The 19,332-nt window shown below is 44.2% G+C and overlaps 1 protein-coding gene across 7 annotated transcripts in view; it reads right to left on the bottom strand.

Moving 5' to 3' along the window:
• Nucleotides 1–10,352: 10,352 nt before the first annotated feature.
• Nucleotides 10,353–19,332, bottom strand: part of PATJ (PATJ crumbs cell polarity complex component) — a 371,435-nt gene continuing 362,455 nt past the window's right edge. For 5 of the 7 annotated variants that reach the window (XM_045064627.1, XM_045064628.1, XM_045064629.1 and 2 more), the window contains one exon: nt 17,302–19,321. In XM_045064627.1, the coding sequence (XP_044920562.1) occupies nt 19,175–19,321 (147 nt within the window). In that variant the 3' untranslated portion in view covers nt 17,302–19,174. Of the gene's footprint in view, nt 11,357–17,301; nt 19,322–19,332 lie in introns of those variants that run through there. The other 2 variants (XM_045064632.1, XM_045064634.1) reach the window with 2 other exon arrangements.

The raw sequence follows: 19,332 nt of genomic DNA, 5'->3' as shown, positions 1-19,332 counted from the left end.
GAGCCCTGCATGGGGCTCTCTGCTCAGTGGGAGCCTACTTCCTCCTCTCTCTTTGCCTGCCTGTCTACTTGTGATCTCTGTCTGTCAAATAAATAAATAAAATCTTTGAAAAGAAAAATAAAAGCCCATACCAGATATAGTGTGAAGCCCAAATGGGAGGGTAAGAAAATCTCAGGACCTGGATAAATCAATTTTTCTGGCACGGCAATGGTAAAATTTCCACCATTTTCCCTGTGGCTTTGGACAGTCTCAGGGCTGAGTCCTCGACCCAAGCCCCCACCTGATAGCTGCGGGAAGATGAGGGAAAAGACCATAGCGCCGTGGTCACATGTCCTACTTTGTGGCGCCTGAGTAGTTTTAAGACAAACTACCCGGGAGGTCTGGGCAAGCAGGGTGAGCAAGTGGGCTCCCAGTGAAGACCATTAGCTCATCACTGAGTCTGCCCAGCTCTTCAGACTTGCCTGGCCTCTCAGGAAAGAAGACGGTGCCTGGTTCCAGTTGGATGACCTAGTTGACACCCCTTCCACATGCCAGGACAACCTTAAGACTGAAAGGGAAGGTGGTCCTGAACTTGTAGCAGAATGCAGAAGAAAACCAACCTGAGTTCCAGCTGAGACACAGCCCTTACAGTCATTCTGCTTGGAATGCCCTTCCTCACCCAAATTCTACCCTCTATTCTGGGTCACTTGTCAACTATTTATTGCGTATGTACTATGTGGCAAGCCCTGTTCTCTCTAAGTTTGGCTTTGATGACACCTCCTCTAAGAAGTAGCCTTGTAGGAGTCTGTAGGCTCAGTTAGGAAGGCTTTGGAGGGCCAGCGTGCTGGGACTTGAGGCGCTTATCGTTCAGCATAGTTTCCTTGAAAGGCACCAATGCCCAGTCATAAAGCTGGCTCCAGATTCAGACTGTCGGGTTAAGATCACCACTCTACCAGCTTCGTGACTCGGAGTAAGTTACTTACCCTCTTTGTGTGTGTTTTTGAGAAAATCTACAAAGTAGGCAAGACAGGACCTACTTTATGGCGTTGGGAGAATTGGAGATAGTTCAGTTAAAGTAGCTTTCACACGGAGCTTAGAAGTCAGTACTACATGCATATTGTGGTAAATTTGTTCAATACAAGAAAGAACAGCGCACCTGGCTGGCTTAGTCTGTACAGCAGGCAACTCTTGATCTCAGAGTCACAAGTTTGAGTCCCACATTGGGCACAGAGACTACATGAAAAATAAAATACAAGAAAGTATAGAGAAGCGAAGATAGCTCGAACAAGTTGATGATGCACGTTCTTTCAGATTTTTCTATGCACACATGTACTTACATAAAATATGAACCTCTTAAATCAGCGAGCTTTCCTTCTTTTTGGATTTTGAAGAGATTTGTGTCAAACATAAAAAAACAATTGCGGGGGAGGTGCCTGGGTGGCTAGGTGGGTTAAAGCCTCTGCCTTTGGCTCAGGTCATGATCCCAAGAGGGATCGAGCCCCGCATCGGGCTCTCTGCTCTGCCGAAAGCCTGCTTCCTCCTCTCTCTCTGCCTGCCTCTCTGCCGACTTGTGATCTCTGTCAGATAAATAAATAAAATATTTTAAAAAACAATTGGGGGAGAAATATATACATATGTATATATATATATACATAATAATTCAGGCTCTCCAGTTCTGTTTCCTGTAAAATTAGAAATCCTATGGTACCTACCTCATAGATTGTGGATTAAATGGAGTAAAACATGCACATGTTTTTAGAATAGTATCTGGGGTAGGCATGGTAAGCCTCAGGAAGTTTGCTATTAATATTGTTGATGTCATCATTTGTTTAAATACTTGGCGGGTTTTATTCTACAACCCCAACAGGTCTTACACATTTTGGGGGTTAACATTATTTCTGGGTAATAATTATTTTCATTGCTATTGTGGATAGTCAACCCCCCCACACACCCCCATGTGGGAAAGTAGAAGCTGACATCCTATTGCTAATAGTTCATGGTCTAGCATCTCCTGGGAAAGACAGATTTTGCAAAGAGATTGATTTTAACATAGCATGTTACTTGAAAAAAATAATGATAAGCTGTGGTTCTGTGAAAGGTAGAGAAGGCTGCCAGCCGAACTTCAGGGGAGGTCCGGGGAAGGTTTGTTGGAAGTTGTAATAGGTGACTGTGTCCTGAGGGCGAGGCATTTTCCACACCTTGCTAGTGCTATGCTCCCATAACTGCTTACCTCTTCCTCAGTGGAGGTGCCAAAGTCGGGTGGGCGGGTTGGACTTTGGCTCTTGCTCCCACTATTGTTAGGACTTCAAGCAGAATCCCTGCCTTGGGACTAGAGACGCTCTTCCTCTTCCTTTCATTTTCACTGGTCGTGTTTCCAAATTTCAGAGATCACCCTATTCTAACAGCTAGCCCTGAATTCTAACAGCAGCCAAAAACCCAAGGGATTGGTTACAGCTCTCCTCTGGGATGCAGTACTGTTCTAGCCCACAGGACATAACCTAATCTAATCTATCTCTGGAGAAGAATCGTTTCTATGGAGACAGGACGCCTAATCCTACCTGTTACTAAAGATTCTGGTTTCTTGTTTCTCATCACAATTTCGGGGTGGGAATGTCCCTCTAGATTTTTGGAGTAAGAGCCAAAAATTTCTTCTGAACAAAATTTCCTTCTAAGGACACAAGAATCAGGTAAGTGGAAAACCTGCGCCACCTTCTGGCCACGAGTGTGAGTAGCTTTCTTAACACCCATTGTTCTTTCATATTAAAGGTAGGTTTTTCTTTTCTTCTGCAAAATCAGAGGCTCTGTGAACTCAAGCATGTATTTAGCGAAGACTCACCTGAGTTAGGTTAATGCAGATTCTGATTCCAAAGCGTGCACCTGCCTGCCCCCGGTTTCTGATGGGAAGTGTTCACAGACCACACTCTCAGAAACAGTAACAACGATGGGATGAAGGCCAAAATGTAAAACGAATAATGGTTTTTAAAAAAATTGTCTTCTAGGGCCCCTGGGTGGCTCAGACGGTTAACTGTCTGCCTTACGCTCAGGTTATGATCCCAGGGGTCATGGGATTGAGCCCCGCATCTGGCTCGCTGCTTTGTGAAGAGTCTGCTTCCCCCTTTCCCTCTGCCTGCTTCTCCTCGTTTGTGCTTTTTCTCTCTCTTTGTCAAATAAATATTTTTAAAAAGCTGTTTTCTATTTTAAAAAGAGAACACTTTTGGGGGCACCTGGCCGGTGTAGTCAATGGAGCATGCAACTCTTGATCTCAGGGTTGTGAGTTGGGTATAGAGATTACTTAAAAAAGAGATTAAAAAAAAATGCACTTTTTCATGAAAGTGTGAAAGTTTGGGAATACAGAAATATTAAAGATGAAAATTAAAATCACATATTATCTCAACAAAAGCACCATTTTATAATCTTTCTTAAGTTTTTTTTCAGTTTTGTGTCTGCAGTGCAAAATTTTCTTTGAAAATATGCATCATTTTCCTTTGGGGGCTTCAAGCCATGTGTTATTTGACCATTCCCACATGGGTTATTGGTGGACCTTTAGGCCATTTTTACTATTAAAAATAATAGTATAATATTGGTGTGGCCATCCATTTACATTAGTCTTTGTGTATGACTGTGATTCTTCCCTTAGGGTGTAATGGGATAATTCGGTACAGACTGATTCTGGGTAATATTGCCAGTTCGTTGTTTCTTATTTCCGCACACTGGCCAGAACTTCCAAAACATGGAACTGCAGAGGTGAAAGAAGTCAATTCCTCTACAAACATAACAGTCTCCAATTAGAATAAAATAGCCTATCCTTACAAATGTTGAACTACCATGAGGTAGTTCCTCTCTGGATATCTTTTCTTCTGTTTTTTCTTTCTGTTTTTTCTTCATTATTAGCCTTTTTTTACTTACATATTTTTAAAGATTTCACCCATTTATTTGTCAGAGAGAGAGAGTGAGAGAGAGACCACATGCAGGAGGAGGGGCAGAGGGAGAAGCAGGTTCTCTGATGAACCAGGAGCCCAACATGGGGCTCTATCTCAGGACTCTGGAATCATGACTTGAGCCTAAGGCAGACACCCAACTGACTGAGCCACCCAGGCATCCCTGTTAGCCTAATTTTAATGAAGAGGTTGAAATAAAGGACAGTGTGGTGAGAAAAAAATAATATACCTTTTTTTCATGAAGAAATTTACATGATATACCAAGTTCAGTCCTGCTTTATTGAGTGCTAACTTGGTCAGGGACTATGTTGAGCCCCATGGGTAGAAAGTAAGTGGTGATCTAATTCATGACCTAGAGAGTAACACAGGTATGAAAATAATTACAATAAAGAAACGATGAATGCACTCGAGGTATATAGTGCTCAAGGTATAGATACACTAATACCTAATTCATTTAACTTTCCTATGTTTTCTTATCCCATGAAGTAGGTATTATTACTCTTATCATCACCATTTCCCATTTCACAGATGAGAATACTAAGGCACAGAGTAATTTGCCCAAAGTCCCAAAAGCCAGAATTTGAAACTAGGTGTTCCTGCTCAGAGTCCATGCACATAACCATTAAACAACAATGTCTCTATGTAATACCAAGCAGAGAACGACTATAAATCTGGAGGGCAGAAAGGATTTTTAAAAATTACAACTTTCGGGCGCCTGGGTGGCTCAGTGGGTTAAAGCCTCTGCCTTCGGCTCAGGTCATGATCTCAGGGTCCTGGGATCGAGTCCCACATCGGGCTCTCTGCTCGGCAGGGAGCCTGCTTCCTCCTCTCTCTGCCTTCCTCTCTGCCTACTTCTGATCTGTCTCTGTCAAAGGAATAAATAAAATCTTTAAAAAAAAAAGATTTTAAAAATTATAAGTTTCAACTAATGTTAATTGAGCATCTATTAAATGGCAGGCAGTGTGCAAAGAGCTGGATATACAGTGGTGAAAAAGATAGTCAGAGTCCACACTTTTACAAAGCTTGCAATCTAGTGGGGGAGCCGTACAGTAAACAAATGAAACCAGAAAGGAATTCATAATTATATACTTTATATAGTGTGTGTGTGTGTGTGTGTAATGAAGGCAAAGAACCAAGCACTAATACAAAAATATTAATAACAGGCCAAGGAACGGGTATTAGATGACAGTGGCAGCATGCATGGCCTTGGTGAGGAAGAGACATTCAAGTCTGGAACTGAAGTATGAGGAATTAGCCAGACACAAAAATGGGAGGAAGAGCTTGAGTATGGGGGCCAGGATCTTGGAAGAAGAGGGACAGATAAGGGAGGCTGTGATAGCAAGGGAGATGTTGGTAAGAACAAATCATTTTGGGCCACATTAAAGAAACAGGACTTATTCCAAGGACAATGAAGGATTTGAAGCAGGGGTGGGGAGGAAGTTACAAGGCTCTATGAATATTTCAAGATTACTGGATTCTGTGGAGTGTGAATTGAGGGAGAGAGGAAGAACTGGGAGAGTAGTTAGAAGTTGGTCCAGACATGGAATGATGGTGGCCAGGACCAGGCTGGTGGTTCTGGACACGGAGAAAAGTGAGCATCCTGCAGACATACTTTAGCGACACAGCCAACAATTCTGCAGGATAGCTTAGATGTTGGGGGTGACTTTTAAGGGTTTGACTTGGCCAGCCAGGATGTGAAGCTGTCTACTGAGGTGGAGAAGCCTGGGGGTGAACAGATTTTGGAGGGATCACAGATCTCTCAAAAATCCAGCTCCCCAAAATGAACTTTCACTGGAGTTCAACTAGTTTAAATCCTGTTCCTTTTTTCAGCCTAGTTCACACTCCCCTTTCAATTCCTCCTCTTCCATCTCTAAAAACAATCATAATCATCTCCAAATAATAAGCAGTGTGACCTGTTGTCTTGAGAATGGGAGGGGTGAGCTCTCCTACCTGGCTCCCCAGCCCTCACCCATTCTCTTTTCTTCCTCTTGCAGGCTCTTGGGCTGTGACTCCAGAATATAAATTCTTCTCTGGTTGTTCACCCACGTGTCCCTCTTCTGAGGGGCATGTTATATTTTCTGTCTTCTTCCTGGTGAACTCCCTGCCAGTCCTCCCCACCACCCCCTGTACCTCCATGTTACTTGCAAACTAGTTTCAAAGGGGGAGGGCTGGAATAATTTGAACATTGGTGCAGCTATCTGAGATTTTCAAACCTCAGAAATCTGGCTCTTGACTCCATTATTAGAATGATTTCTTTCAAGGGCACATTGATCACAAAACTCCCCAGATGAAATGATCTCACTGACTCTGCTATGCAGAAAAGACAAGTTCCAGGCTCTGTCAAGTGGCTGACAGGGTCCTTCCTGACTTAGACCCTTTGGTCTGTCCAGTTATGTCTTTGCACTTCCCTTCCTGCATGTTCCATTCACACGTGACATGGCCCCCCACCCCCCTTCCATCCCCCCACTAAGCAAGTCAAAGGCAGAAAGTAGGTCTTACTCACTTCATTATCCCCTGAGCCTAACATAGCTTTTAATAAGACTTACATGAGTAACTGGGGAAGTCTTATCATACCTCGTGTATGTTTTTTTAAAAGTTAGTTTTAATGACTGCTCAATCTTCTAGCACTTTGTAAGCGAATCTTACAACAGCAATTTTATTTAAGATACACAATAAAATGATGAACTCCAGCAGGAAAACTCCTCCAGAGCACGGCTCCTGAAAGGGGCAGGATAAAGGGGATACGGGGTGACACCTAAGGGCCGAAATCCATGTCCAAGCCCCGAAACCCAAATATTTCTAACTTATTGCTCAGTGTCAAGGGCCAGGCAAACGGGTCCAATTTGGTTAATGGAAAAACGGAGATTTCAAGGCCCGGTCCTAGTCAGGACCAAACCACCACCGACTGTAAGGATGATGTTTACCTTCTTGTACTGTTAACAGTCTGGCTGGGTGGGAGCACCAACATTCTGATGTCCTTGATCCTTGGAGGTCATGCAAGCTTTCTCTCCAGCCTAGACTCTGCTGCCATCGCCTCACCTCTCCATCTACTTCCCACTGAAGACTCCTCTAAAAGAGCATTATTTATTTTCCTGCCGGCGCAGCCTGGGATTGCGGAGACCCGGGACTCGCAGCGTCTCTCGGGCGCCCCCGCGCGGCCGTCTGTGAGTTCGCTGCTCCGAAGGGAGCAAATTCGGGTGCAAGGAGACCGGGTTTTCATTTTCAGCCTCTGCAGGTGGAAGAGAACCAACCCCGCTACTGAAACACGTGTCCTGTCCTCAGCAGCGTGCAGCAAAGCAGACGCTGGCAAACTTCCCTGGTTAGAATCCTCACGTGGCTGGTAGAAAAGCAGCCAGATTAAGGGTTTTGTTTTTATTTTGTTTAAAGACTTTATTTGACAGAGATCACAAGTAGGCAGAGAGGCGGGCAGAGAGAGAGGGAAGCAGGCTCCCTGCTGAGCAGAGAGCCCGATGTGAGGCTCCATCTCAGGACCCCGGGATCATGACCTGAGCCGAAGGCAGAGGCTTTAACCCACTGAGCCACCCAGATGCCCCAAGGGAAGGGTCTTAAAGAAGGAGTAATTATGTTTCAGCCATGGACACAGAACTGCAAAGACTATGGGAGAGAAGTCGCAGTGGTGTTTCCAACGAGCCCTTGAGCTCTCGCTCGGATCTTTAAGCCGTATTTATTGAGCCCGCTCTGCTCTGTCTAACGATCACAAATAATGGCACCAGGAAGCCTGTGCCGTGGGCGGGGCTTTCAGATAAGGAAATTATATTACGCAGCAGTCAGGACACTACGGGGAGTGGGCTGCACAGGTGGGGAAGGATGGTCCTCGACCCCCCCTAAGGCGACAGGGAGCCTTTCTCCCACCCTGCTGCAATGTCATGAAACAAGTGTGTTGTGGCCTCCCTGTTCCTGAAAACAACCCATTTTCAGTGTAATTGCGGAGTCAGAACCGGGCTGTCCGGCCCGCGTTTTTTTGGTTTTTAGGATTTTATTTATTTATTTGACAGAGAGAGACACAAGAAGAGAGGGAACACAAGCAGGGGGAGCGGGAGAGGGTGCAGCAGGCTTCTGGCCAAGCAGGGAGCCTGATTCAGGGCTCGATTCCGGGACCCCGGGATCATGACCGGAGCTGAAGGCAGATGCTTAAAGACTGAGCTACCCAGGTGTTCCTCCGCTTTTAAAAAAAGATTTTATTTATTTAGCCTGTGTTCTATTTGCCAGCCAGAGAAGGAAGCCTATTTGAGAGCAGATGGGGAGATGGTTTTACAGAGATAGCAGAAGCCTGCTTCAATGGGCTGCGTGATTTCGAGCAGGTTTCTAACTTACCTGGTTCTTAGTTTTCCCTTTGTAAACAATGGGGACAATAATACCTACCTTGAGCTGTTGCTGTGAAGATTCATTGAGTTCTCTACCCCACCATATTTCATTATGCAAAATTTCAAACATACAGTAAAGTTGAGAATTTAACAGAATAGCCACCAAGATTGTGTCATTTAAAAAAAAAATGTATTTTATTTATTTGATGGGGGCACAGGCAGGGGGAGCAGCAGAGGGAGAAGGCAGGCACTTAACCAACTGAGCCACCCAGGAGACCTAAGATTGTTTTATAACACCTCCTACCCATCCATGAATTGATCTTTTAAAAAATGCATTTCAAAGTGAATTGCAGACTTTTTTTTTTTTTTTTTTTTTTAGAAAAATTGTTATTTGGGGCACCTGGCTGGTTCAGTTGGAAGAGCAGGTGACTTGATCTTGGGGTTGTGAGTTTGAGCCCCACATTGGGTGTAGAGATTACATCGCTTCTCCGCCTTTTGGCTAAGATCAAGTGGGTGTAGAGATTACAAAAAAAAAAAAGTAATTAAAAAATTGTATTTGGCACAGTGCCTGGCCAGATGTTTCAATTTAATAAATATTTGGAAAATTATTTTGTACCAGGAACTATGTTAGGAGCTGGGAATACAATAAGGAGAAAGACATTGTTTCTGTCCTTAAAGTATTTAGAATTTGGTGCAAACAAGAGGCAAGTTAACGCCTGGCTGGACCAGGTAGATCATGTGATTCGATCATGTGATTCTTGATCTTGGGGTTTTAAGTTTGAGCCCCACACTGGGTGGAGATCTCTCCAGTGTGGGGCTCAAACTTAAACTCAAACTTTTATTTTATTACTTAAAAAATAAAATATTAAAAAACCCCACCACAACAGACACCTAACTCTCCCACCATCTAGTTGACGTTATAAGGGAAGCTCAGGGTGATCAGAAGAGGGGCTTATCTGGGTCTGTGGCATCGGAAAACTTCCCCAAGGAAGTGGCTTTTAAAAAGAGTTCAGTCTATAGGGTGTGCCTGGGTGGCTCAGGTCATGATCCTAGGGTCCTGGGATCGAGCTTCACCTCGGGCTCTCTGCTGAGCAGGGAGCCTGCTTCCCTTCCTCTTTCTCCCTCTCTCTGTCTGCCTACTTGTGATCTCTGTCTGTCAAATAAATAAATAAAATCTTAAAAAAAAAAAAGACTTTAGTCTATAAATAATGTTAAATACACAGTGTAATGTGCACATAACTCGCTTTACTCTACACCCTAGGGGTAGTGAGCTAACCCTGGAGATGTACCCCATCAAGAATCTATATGCCGTGGGGTGCCTGGCTGGCTCAGTCGCTTACCTTTGGCTTAGGGTGTGATCTCAGGGTCCTGCTCAGTGGGAAGCCTGCTTCTCTTCTTCCACTCTCCCTGCTTGTGCTCTCTCTCAAGTAAATAAATAAAATCTTCAAAAAAAATAAAAAAGAATCTATTTGCTGAGATGGATAATTAGCAATCGAAAGACCACATACTCCTGAGATGGCTTGAAACACCATCTATGCTAAAGGGTGCGTTAATTACGTTAAGGGTAACTTTTTCTTTTCCTTTGCCTTTTTAAGCAGTCTCCACGCCCAACATGCGCCTTGAACTCATAGCCCCGAGATGAAGAGTCTTATGCTCTACCCATTAGGCCAGCCAGGCTCCCCTTAAGGGTAATTTTTAAATTCGTGAAGAGAATATGTTCAAAACTGTTGTTGGTAGGAAAACAGCTTAAACAGTGTCTAATGATCTAAAGACCAACACCTTCGGGGATCCTGCTGGGTTTGGCGCTCCCAGTCCTGCTTTCCCCCTGCCACCTCCAGCCTGCTGCCTCAGGAAGGGTTTATTATCTGATGGGACATAAAATCTCAATGTTGTTGCAATTGCCTTGGGAATGGAAAATTTTAAACCAGGTGTTTGTGGGAAGGACCTAAAACATCTGCTCTTAACTCTGGCTGCATGTTAGAATCCCCTGGGAAACTTAAAAAAAAAAAGAACAACCCAACACCTTCGATCTCCCCCTCCGTTCCACCCCTCCCCCCCATTTAATCGGTCAGGGTGTACCCAGGTACTGGGCATTTAGAATGGCCCCAGGTGACTTTTTAAAAAAGATTTTATTTATTTATTTGACACAGAGAGAGAGACAGCGAGAAAGGGAACACAAGCAGAGCGAGAGGGAGAAGCAGTCTTCCCGTTAAGCGGGGATCCCAATATGGAACTGGATCCCAGGAGCCGAAGTGACGGAGCCACGTGTTGTGTGGCCTGTTACTTCTTGTCTGTCTAGGTGGCTAGACAGACAAGACCAGTCAGACTTGGTCTTGAGGGAACACACCTCAGACGGTAAGGTAGTGGGGGAGGTGGCCTGCATTCCTGTCTGCCTCTGACCTATGCGATTGCAAATTACCGCACACAGAGGGAAAAAAGAGAAAGTGCTCTGGCCTCAGGGTTTCTAACTTCACTGTGTATCTGAGTCAACTGGAGAGCCTGTTAAACACAGATTTCTGGGGATGCTTGGGTGGTTCATTCGGTTGTCTGACTCTTGATTTCGGCTCAGGCCATAATCTCAGGGTTGTGAGCTGGAGCCCCGAGTCAGGCTGCAGCTAAGCATGGAGCCCGCTTGAGATTCTCTCCCCTCCCCACCCCCCACAAAAGACAAAACAAAACAAACCGATTTCTGGGACCTATCCCAAAGATTGGGTTGGTCCAGGGCTGAGGACCATTTGCATTTCTCCCAGGCAATGCTGCTGAAGTGGGTCTGTGGTTGTAACTTGAGCAGCACTGCTTTCTACACTAACGAACAGTCTGTGGGACGTCCTCAGGGTGAGGGAGCCTGGCTTATTCTGGGAAGTATTTGGTGGTATGAGTGTTACTATGACTGCTGGAGACCGGGATGCAAGCTAACCTTCAGCGCTTCAGAAGCTTGCCGAGTCTGGACTTCACTCTGAGTGCAATGAGAAGTCATCTAATTTGGCATATAACTACTTGGGGGTCCCTGGGCGATCAGATGGCAGTAGTAGTAGCTCAGGTGTCTGTTCCTGGGGCTGTGGTAGCGATGACAGTGACTGCTCCAGCGCTGAGGACACCAGAGCAGACAGGAGGCTAGAAAAGAAGTGAGAAAAAGGACAGAGACCACTTCCTTGTGTATCTTAAGGCAAGGCTATCCCTAAAGGGGTTGCAGTTTGGGGCACCTAACTGGCTCAGTGGGAGGGATGTGTAACTCTTGATCTTGGGGCTGTGAGTTCAAGCCCCACACTGGGTGTAAATAAATTAATTAAAATATATATATATAGAGAGAGAGAAAGGTTGCAATTCAAAGTCCCATGATGTCCGTGATAATGTTATACGTCAACTTGGAGGGTGCTTTTGGATGACTCTTTTTAACATTTGAATCAATAGATTTAGGGGCGCCTGGGGTGGGTCAGTCATTAAGTGTCTGCCTTCAGCTCAGGTCATGATCCCAGGGTCCTGGGACTGAGCTCTACACCGGGCTCCCCGCTCAGCAGGAAGCCTGCTTCTCCCTCTGCCGCCCCCCTGCTTGTGTTCCTTCTCTTGCTGTGTCTCTCTCCATCAAATAAATCTTTTTTAAAAAATAAAAATAAATCAATAGACTTAGTTAGCAGATACATATATATAGCAGATAACATGGTGGGCCTCATCCAATCACTTGAAGGCCTGAATAGACCAAGAAAGCTGGTGGTATTCCTGAGCAAGAGGAAATTCCCTAGACTTTATCTCTATGTTGACTGTCCTGGGAGATGAGCCTGCCAACCCTCATGGCAGATTTTGGGCCTGCCAGTTTTCATAATTTTATGATCCAGTTCCCAATTTTTATTTTGTTTTTTGAAGATTTATTTGAGAGAGTGTGTGTGTGGCGGGGGGAGGGTCAGGAGAAGTAGACTCCCTCCTGAGCACGGAGCCCGATGTGGGACTCGATCCTGAGATTCCAGGATCATGACCTGAGCTGAAGGCTGTCACTTAACCAACTGAGCCACCCAGGCATCCAGTTCCCAATGTTTAAAAACCAATGAATCTTCTTCCTTGGGTATGGGCGCCCTGGAACCCATTTCAAATAGACCCTGAAGTTCCCAGGAAAATAAATCATGACTCTAGCTTTGAGGGGAGTGAAATACGACAAGGTCAACCTTTACTCCACCATTTCTTCTGCTCTCCCAGGAGAAGAAAGATAGACACATGACCAGCCAAGACATCAGGCAATCGACACTGCACCTGTCACCAGCTGTGGCTAGCTTGAGAAGAATGCATAACACATGAGGGTTATGGGAAATCCTACCTTGGAAATTCTTTCCAGAATGTAGAGGTATATGGGGAGTTGATAAACAAGGTTTTGTTTTTGTTTTTTAAAGAGAAAGACCTCTTCTTTTTTTTTTAATTAAGAAAATTTTTTTTTATTTTTTCAGTGTAACAGTATTAATTATTTTTGCACCACACCCAGTGCTCCATGCAATCCGTGCCCTCTCCAATACCCACCACCTGGTTCCCCCAACCTCCCACCCCCCACCCCTTCAAAACCCTCAGGTTGTTTCAGAGTCCATAGTCTCTCATGGTTCACCTCCCCTTCCAATTTCCCCCAACTCCCTTCTCCTCTCTAACTCTCCATGTCCTCCATGCTATTTGTTATGCTCCACAAATAAGTGAAACCATATGATAATTGACTCTCTCTGCTTGACTTATTTCACTCAGCATAATCTCTTCCAGTCCCATCCATGTTGATACAAAAGTTGGGTATTCATCCTTTCTGATGGAGTAGTGTATATGGACCACATCTTCCTTATACACTCGTCTGTTGAAGGGCATCTTGGTTTATTTATTTATTTATTTATTTGTCAGAGGGTGAGAGAGCATGCACAAGCAGGGGAGCAGTAGGCAGAAGGAGAAGAAGGCAGAGGGAGCAGCAGACTCCTCTCTGAGCAGGGAGCCTGATGCAGGGCTCGATCCCCGGACCCTGGGATCATAACCTGAGCCAAAGGCAGACGCTCAACCACTGAGCCACCCAGGTGTCCCAGACCAGGTCTTTTTTGTCAGCAGCTAAAAGATAGGTCTATTTTTGTTTTCTAGCCTTTGTTTCTATTTTTGTCTTGAAAGTGCCTTGTGTTGTAGAGCTAAGTTAGGTAGAACTGAAATAAACTTTAAAAATTTGCGCTAATTTAGAAGCCATGCGTGGGTGCTCTACAATAGCTTGCTGACTTGATGAATTCCCACTGCGGCCGCCTGAGGACTCCTCTGCCTGCAGATTAGCTGGGCAACTGGGCTACTTACTTCCCCGGGCATGTCTCTCCCACCTGTGAAATGGGAGTGGCAGTGGGCAGCCGGGACAGACTCCAGTTCTGAGACTGCCACCATCTCTAAGATCTGATTCTAGAAAGAAATTTTTGTTCCTATGTAACTTTGCCCCACTTGGGTCCTAATACTTGACAGCAACATCTCAGGGATCCAAGGCCAAAGCTGTTTTCTTGTTCCTTAAAGAGACTGGGAATAAAAAAGCTGCTCAGAAAGAGTGGAGGTTAAAGTCTTTTACACACACACACACAAATAACTCTTCCAAATTTCAGTTTATATTGCCATTGTGCAGACAGTGAAATGTTTCTTTTCTAGTCTTAAATATGGAGAATCTGACAATTGCAAGTCAAGGTGTCAAAACCTTCGCATGGAACTATTACCTAAATTAAAAATTTTGTGCTCAAAAAAGTCTATTCTGATGGACTTTACTAGAAAAATATAAGCATAAATAAAATATAAAATGGAGGAGGAAACTGGAGCTAAAAACGTTTACTTGCTTATAAAGTGTGAAAAGCAATGCTGTAAAGAAAGGCAATGTTGCTCCCAAGATGAGGCTGGGGTAGTTCTGATCCTGATAAAAAAAAGTGTGTTCCTGAAAAGAGATTGCCTCCCTAGGTCATGTGGACAGGTGTGGCTGTGGGAAGGAATCCAAGGTTGGAATTGATTCCACAAGCTGGGAGAAACCAAGGGGCTTACTGGTCTAGTGCTTCTTTTAAGTGCAAGATGCTTACAGAAAACAGAATCATCATGTTATGAGAACCTGATTGCCATCAGCATCTTATATCCCTTTGATTAGATCAAGGATAAAGGGCTGAAGGGCTTTTGCTTTTGTCCATGAAGAATTAAGCGCTACGGGAATTACCTTCCTGCTGTAGTAAATACCTGGAAAAGTGGACGTCATAGATGAAACAACAGTTTTCGGATATCAGGTAACAGGCAGCACAGGATTTTTGTCCCCGAAGGAAGGGAAACAAGGTCGACAACTTGTCCCAGTGTCCTGCCACGGGGCACCTTCCCGGCCACAGCTCGGGAAGGGGAAACTGATAGACTTCATTGGTGCAGGAGAGATCAAAGTTCAGGGAGGCCACGACGGCTAGAATTTGTAAGGCAGAGGACTGGACAGTAGGAGCTTCACAGAGACAGAGCTACAGGGACCTGCAGAGGGACCCCCTTAGCCTTGGCTGGAATACGAACCTGCACGTGCAGGGGAGGGAACTCCTCAAGGCCAGCAAAGAAACACCTGGAGTTGAGGCAGGGCTGTGAATAGTTTCCAATGTTCAGAATGAAAAACCCTCATTATATACCAGCATTGGGTGGAATTTCCAAGATAAATCCTTAATATCAACAGGGCAAGCTTAGCCCTAAATGAAAGGTGCGTTAGACCCACCCTAGGAAAGTTTATAAACAACACCTGAAAGGATCCGATGGATCACAAGCAACTGGAACTGTGGGTAAGAACAGTCCACGCTATTTAAAGGAAGACAACAAAATCTGCCACCCCAAAATGTAAATTTTACAATGTTTGGCATCCGATAAAAATCAGACATGCAAAAAAGTAGAGAAATAAGACCCACCCAAAAGTAGAAAAGAAACAGCTCCAGGGATGTCAAAGATGATGGGATACTGTAACAGACAAGGATCTTAAACTACTACTTTGAGTCTTAAAATATGGTCAGATACGTGAAGAAGGGGCCAAGTACACATGCCCTATCAGCCAAATTTGGCCCGCTGCCTGTGTTTATAAATAAAGCTTTACTGGAACACAGCCAAGTTCATTCATTTCTGTATTGTCTATGGCAGCTTCCATGCTACAATGGCAAAACGGAATAGCGATAGATTGCAAAGGGCTGCAAAGCCCAAGATAGTTATTTTCTGAGTCTTTACACCACATGTTCGCTGACCCCTGATGTAAAGGAAAACATGAACATGAGGGAAATGAAATGTGTGTGTGCATGTGTGTCCCCCAAATAAAACTTCTAAGGATGGGACATACAGTATTATTTTTAAAGATTTTATTTATTTATTTGACAGAGAGAGAGACATCGAGAGAGGGAGCACAAGCAGGAGTGGGAGAGGGAGAAGCAGGCCTCCTGCTGAGCAGGGAACCTGATGCGGGGCTCGATCCCAGGACCCCGGGATCATGACCTGAGAGGAAGGCAGACACTCAACGACTAAGCCACCCAGGCGCCCCGTGTGCAGTATTTGGAAAGCATATGGGATGGAATTAACATCTAAGATGAATCTGACCTAATCTGTTTTCATCCGGTGGGATAGGCTGACTTCTTAGATAACAGAGGGGTAGAAAGTGTGTGGTCGGGTTAAAAGAACAGCAGTTTGCAATTCCAAATTTGTGGAATTAAGGTGCGTAGAGGTTAAAATTCCTCACCACAGGGTTGATAGTACTTGAAGCATCTTGCTGGCTTCCAGAGGTAGGAGCACCGGCCTATGGAGTGGGCGTTACTCCCTATCCCAGTGGCATGGCTGATGCCAGGAGCCCTGGTTCTAGTTCAGTTCTGGCTTCTTGATGGCACAGGTACCAGCTCCACAAGCTCACGCCAGGATAATCAGTGACCCAGGCTGCGGATTCTGGGCAAGAGTTCTGAGCCCCCTCAGAAATATGTTTTTTCAAGGTCATTACTGTTTGAAACCACAAATCATCAGCATGAATGTCTAATTTCAAGCCACTTCCATATGTAGGAAAAGCCTTTTTATTTTTATTTTATTATTTTTTTTAAATTTGAGATAGATAGAGAGCACAAAAGCAGGAGGTGAAGCAGAGGGAGAGGGAGAAGCAGACTCCCTGTCAAGCAGGGAGCCTGAAGTGGGACTTGATCCCTGGACTCTGGGATCATGACCTGAGCCAAAGGCAGACACCTAACTGACTGAGCCACCCAGGCGCCTGGGGAAAAGGGTTTATTGCTCATGTTTGTTGAAGTACTACGAGCCAGGCACTGTACTAAGGATTCTATGTGGACTGTACTCAATGCTAGTACTGAGAAACCACCCACCTCCACCCTTTTCTAACTGAAGAAACTAAAGCAAGGGATAATTTAAATAACTTGGCCAAGGTCACAAGGCTGGTGAGTCAGGATTCGAACTCAGGGGGCTGCCAAGACTTGCCCTCTAGACTACTACACTGGCTCTTTTATAAAGCACCTGTTCTAATGCTTGGCAACACACTTACTGCAAGACAGCCATGAATGCAGCCCAGATTTTAACAGGACTGGAAAACTTTGTGAGAAGTTGGATTTCACACCCACACCCCTCAAATTAGGGAACAAAATGGCTAAAGAAAAAAAAACCAAACCAGATGTAGAAATTACAGTTTTTCATGTATTATAAGATTCCATTTGCCCTTCAGGCAACTACACTTACTTAGACTCTTTGGAAACATCTTACACATACATTCGGCAGTCCTGTTTTTCCAGACTGACTTCCCTTTCATGTTCACTCCAATCACAATACTTAGATTTTCCAAATGATGCATAGGCCAAAACCATACATATGGCTATGAGACAATAGCTCTTTTCAAATTCCCGTCTTTGGTGTCCTCTTAGCTTTTAAGTTCTGATGCAAAAAAGCATTTTTGGCAAGGCAATTATTTAGTAGTCGTGCAGCAGAGACAGAACCAGGGATGAAAATATTGGTCAATTTACTGCAGCAAGGACTATAAAGCACAGTTATCTGGAGACGTTCAGGGGCATGACCTAAAAGGATAATGTGTATGAGACATGACAGCAGGGTGCTATTTTGAAATCAATATTTAATGGATCAAAATCAAGCAGAATCACATTTCAAAAGCCATATATGAAGTCTTATGCATGTGTGTGCATAAACCCGTGTGTGAGCACATGGACACACACGTGCTTTTTCTTTTTAAGGTGCATTTTCAAGTTTTATTTGGGCTTCACTTCTTCTAGGTTGCCTCAGGTGTTCTTGCAGGTACAATTAGCCTAGAACTTCTGAGGCTGAAAGCTTCTCATGCACTGAAAGATAAGACCCTAACAAGACTGCACATGGTGGATACATCAGAAATTCCAAAAAGCCGTATGTAACTTCAGAAAACTTAATACCAGCCACGAAAGACATTTTCAACATAACATTTAGGCACTCTATACTTTGGAATAGCCACAAAATATTCCGATGAGAGTTAATGCACTTTGTGATGATGTCTACTTGAAGGTAATTCTTAATTAAAATCTGTAATTATTAAATAACATTTTAAAATCAGAGTCCATTCCATTTGGATAATGACGGTGAACCATGAACCATTTGCAGCATTGTGTTTTAGTTCAAAGATGCTAAACTACTTCGATTACTGATCCTGGTACTCCTCTCTCACAGTACCTTTTTTTTTTTTTTTAAACAGAAGAACTATAACATTCACTGATAAGCATCTTCCCCCTTTTCCTGCTAATACCCAAATAAAAATGTCCCTATTCAACTTTAAAGGTATTTTTTGTATTCTCTGCAGCAATTGCTTTCTTAGCGCAAAACTTTAGCAAATGGGTGGGCGGGGGGCTTCTTGAAGATCAGAAAACATCAGCCAAGTAGCCCTCACTGATTCTTCAACTGAGTTCATTTCCACTCACTTTGTGGCTAAGTATGTTGTTCTATCCTTTTGTTCCTACAGTTTGTGCTGCTAGATTGACTGGTATGGAGCCAAGGGGAAGGATATTTAAATCTGTCACTCTGCTTTTGCACAAGTCCAAGGCCACCCACACCAGGTCTAACCTGAGGGAAAACTTACTGATCTCTGCAGACTGGTTCTGGGGCTTCTATCTCCTAGTCTGAAGACTGAAGAGATGCAATGATGCCTGCCTGCTGAGATGCCATTAACTTCAGCTGAACTTCCTGGACTTGAATATAATCTAGCATGGTTAGAATTCAGAACGTTGATGCTAATTGTTCCTGTGGAGAATAAGGTGCATTTGCTCAGTGGCACACATTTATGTAGCCAAGAAAACAATCAGAAAGTCTTCCAGAATTTTCAGATTATAGTCTGTAAATCGACTCATCATAATCATCAATGACTAGCTTATAAAGATCTACCCAGAGAAACAAATTTGAGACTTATCTGACTCTATGTCGTGCAGAAAAGAGCACAATAATTTCCCATAGGAGAACGGGGTGTTTCATCATGGGGAGCAGTGGTAAGTTAATTACACTCCTAATGTTTTCTGGCATACTTGAAGAGACAATTAGCACGAGTAAATCACGAGTGAGATGACAAGTTGGTTAACATTTGTGTCTGTTTGTCAGAAAACATATGAGCTTGCTGTTAAGCCTCTGAGTGAGTGGGGATGGGCAGAGAATGGCACAGGAATGAGAGGTGGTTCACTTCGGGTTCAGCAGAGATAATCAGAACCAGTTCCTACTAGTGGCCAAACGTGGATGTGAGATGCAAATCAGGTAAGACTCGTTCAGTTCTAGAAATTCACCTCACCCAGAGTCGATGGTTGGTTTGGGCAAGTCCCGTGAAATCTAGCCACCTCTCCCGAGCAAGAAGGGTGAGGTGATAAATGAAGGTGAATTCTAGGGGAGGCTGCTTTTCATCCTCAAAGCTTCGTCTTTCTATGGCTATTCTACAGCATCTATCTTGTGATTAGGACCCGAGGCTCAGGACAGCACAGTTAAGATTACAGTCCCTTTCTGGCGTTTTAGAATGGCCACGGCTTGCTCATGAGTAACACATTCCAGCGTCTCGCCATTAACAGCTAAAATCTGATCGCCTCGCTTCAACCGGCCATCGTCTGCAGCTGCTCCCTACAAACAAG

This window comes from Mustela putorius, unplaced genomic scaffold (genome assembly GCF_011764305.1).
Source record: "Mustela putorius furo isolate JIRA1106 unplaced genomic scaffold, ASM1176430v1.1 tig00003853_pilon_pilon_pilon, whole genome shotgun sequence".
NCBI lineage: Eukaryota > Metazoa > Chordata > Mammalia > Carnivora > Mustelidae > Mustela > Mustela putorius.
Note: the sequence above shows the minus strand (reverse complement) of the source record. Positions and strands in the feature narration are given on the sequence as shown.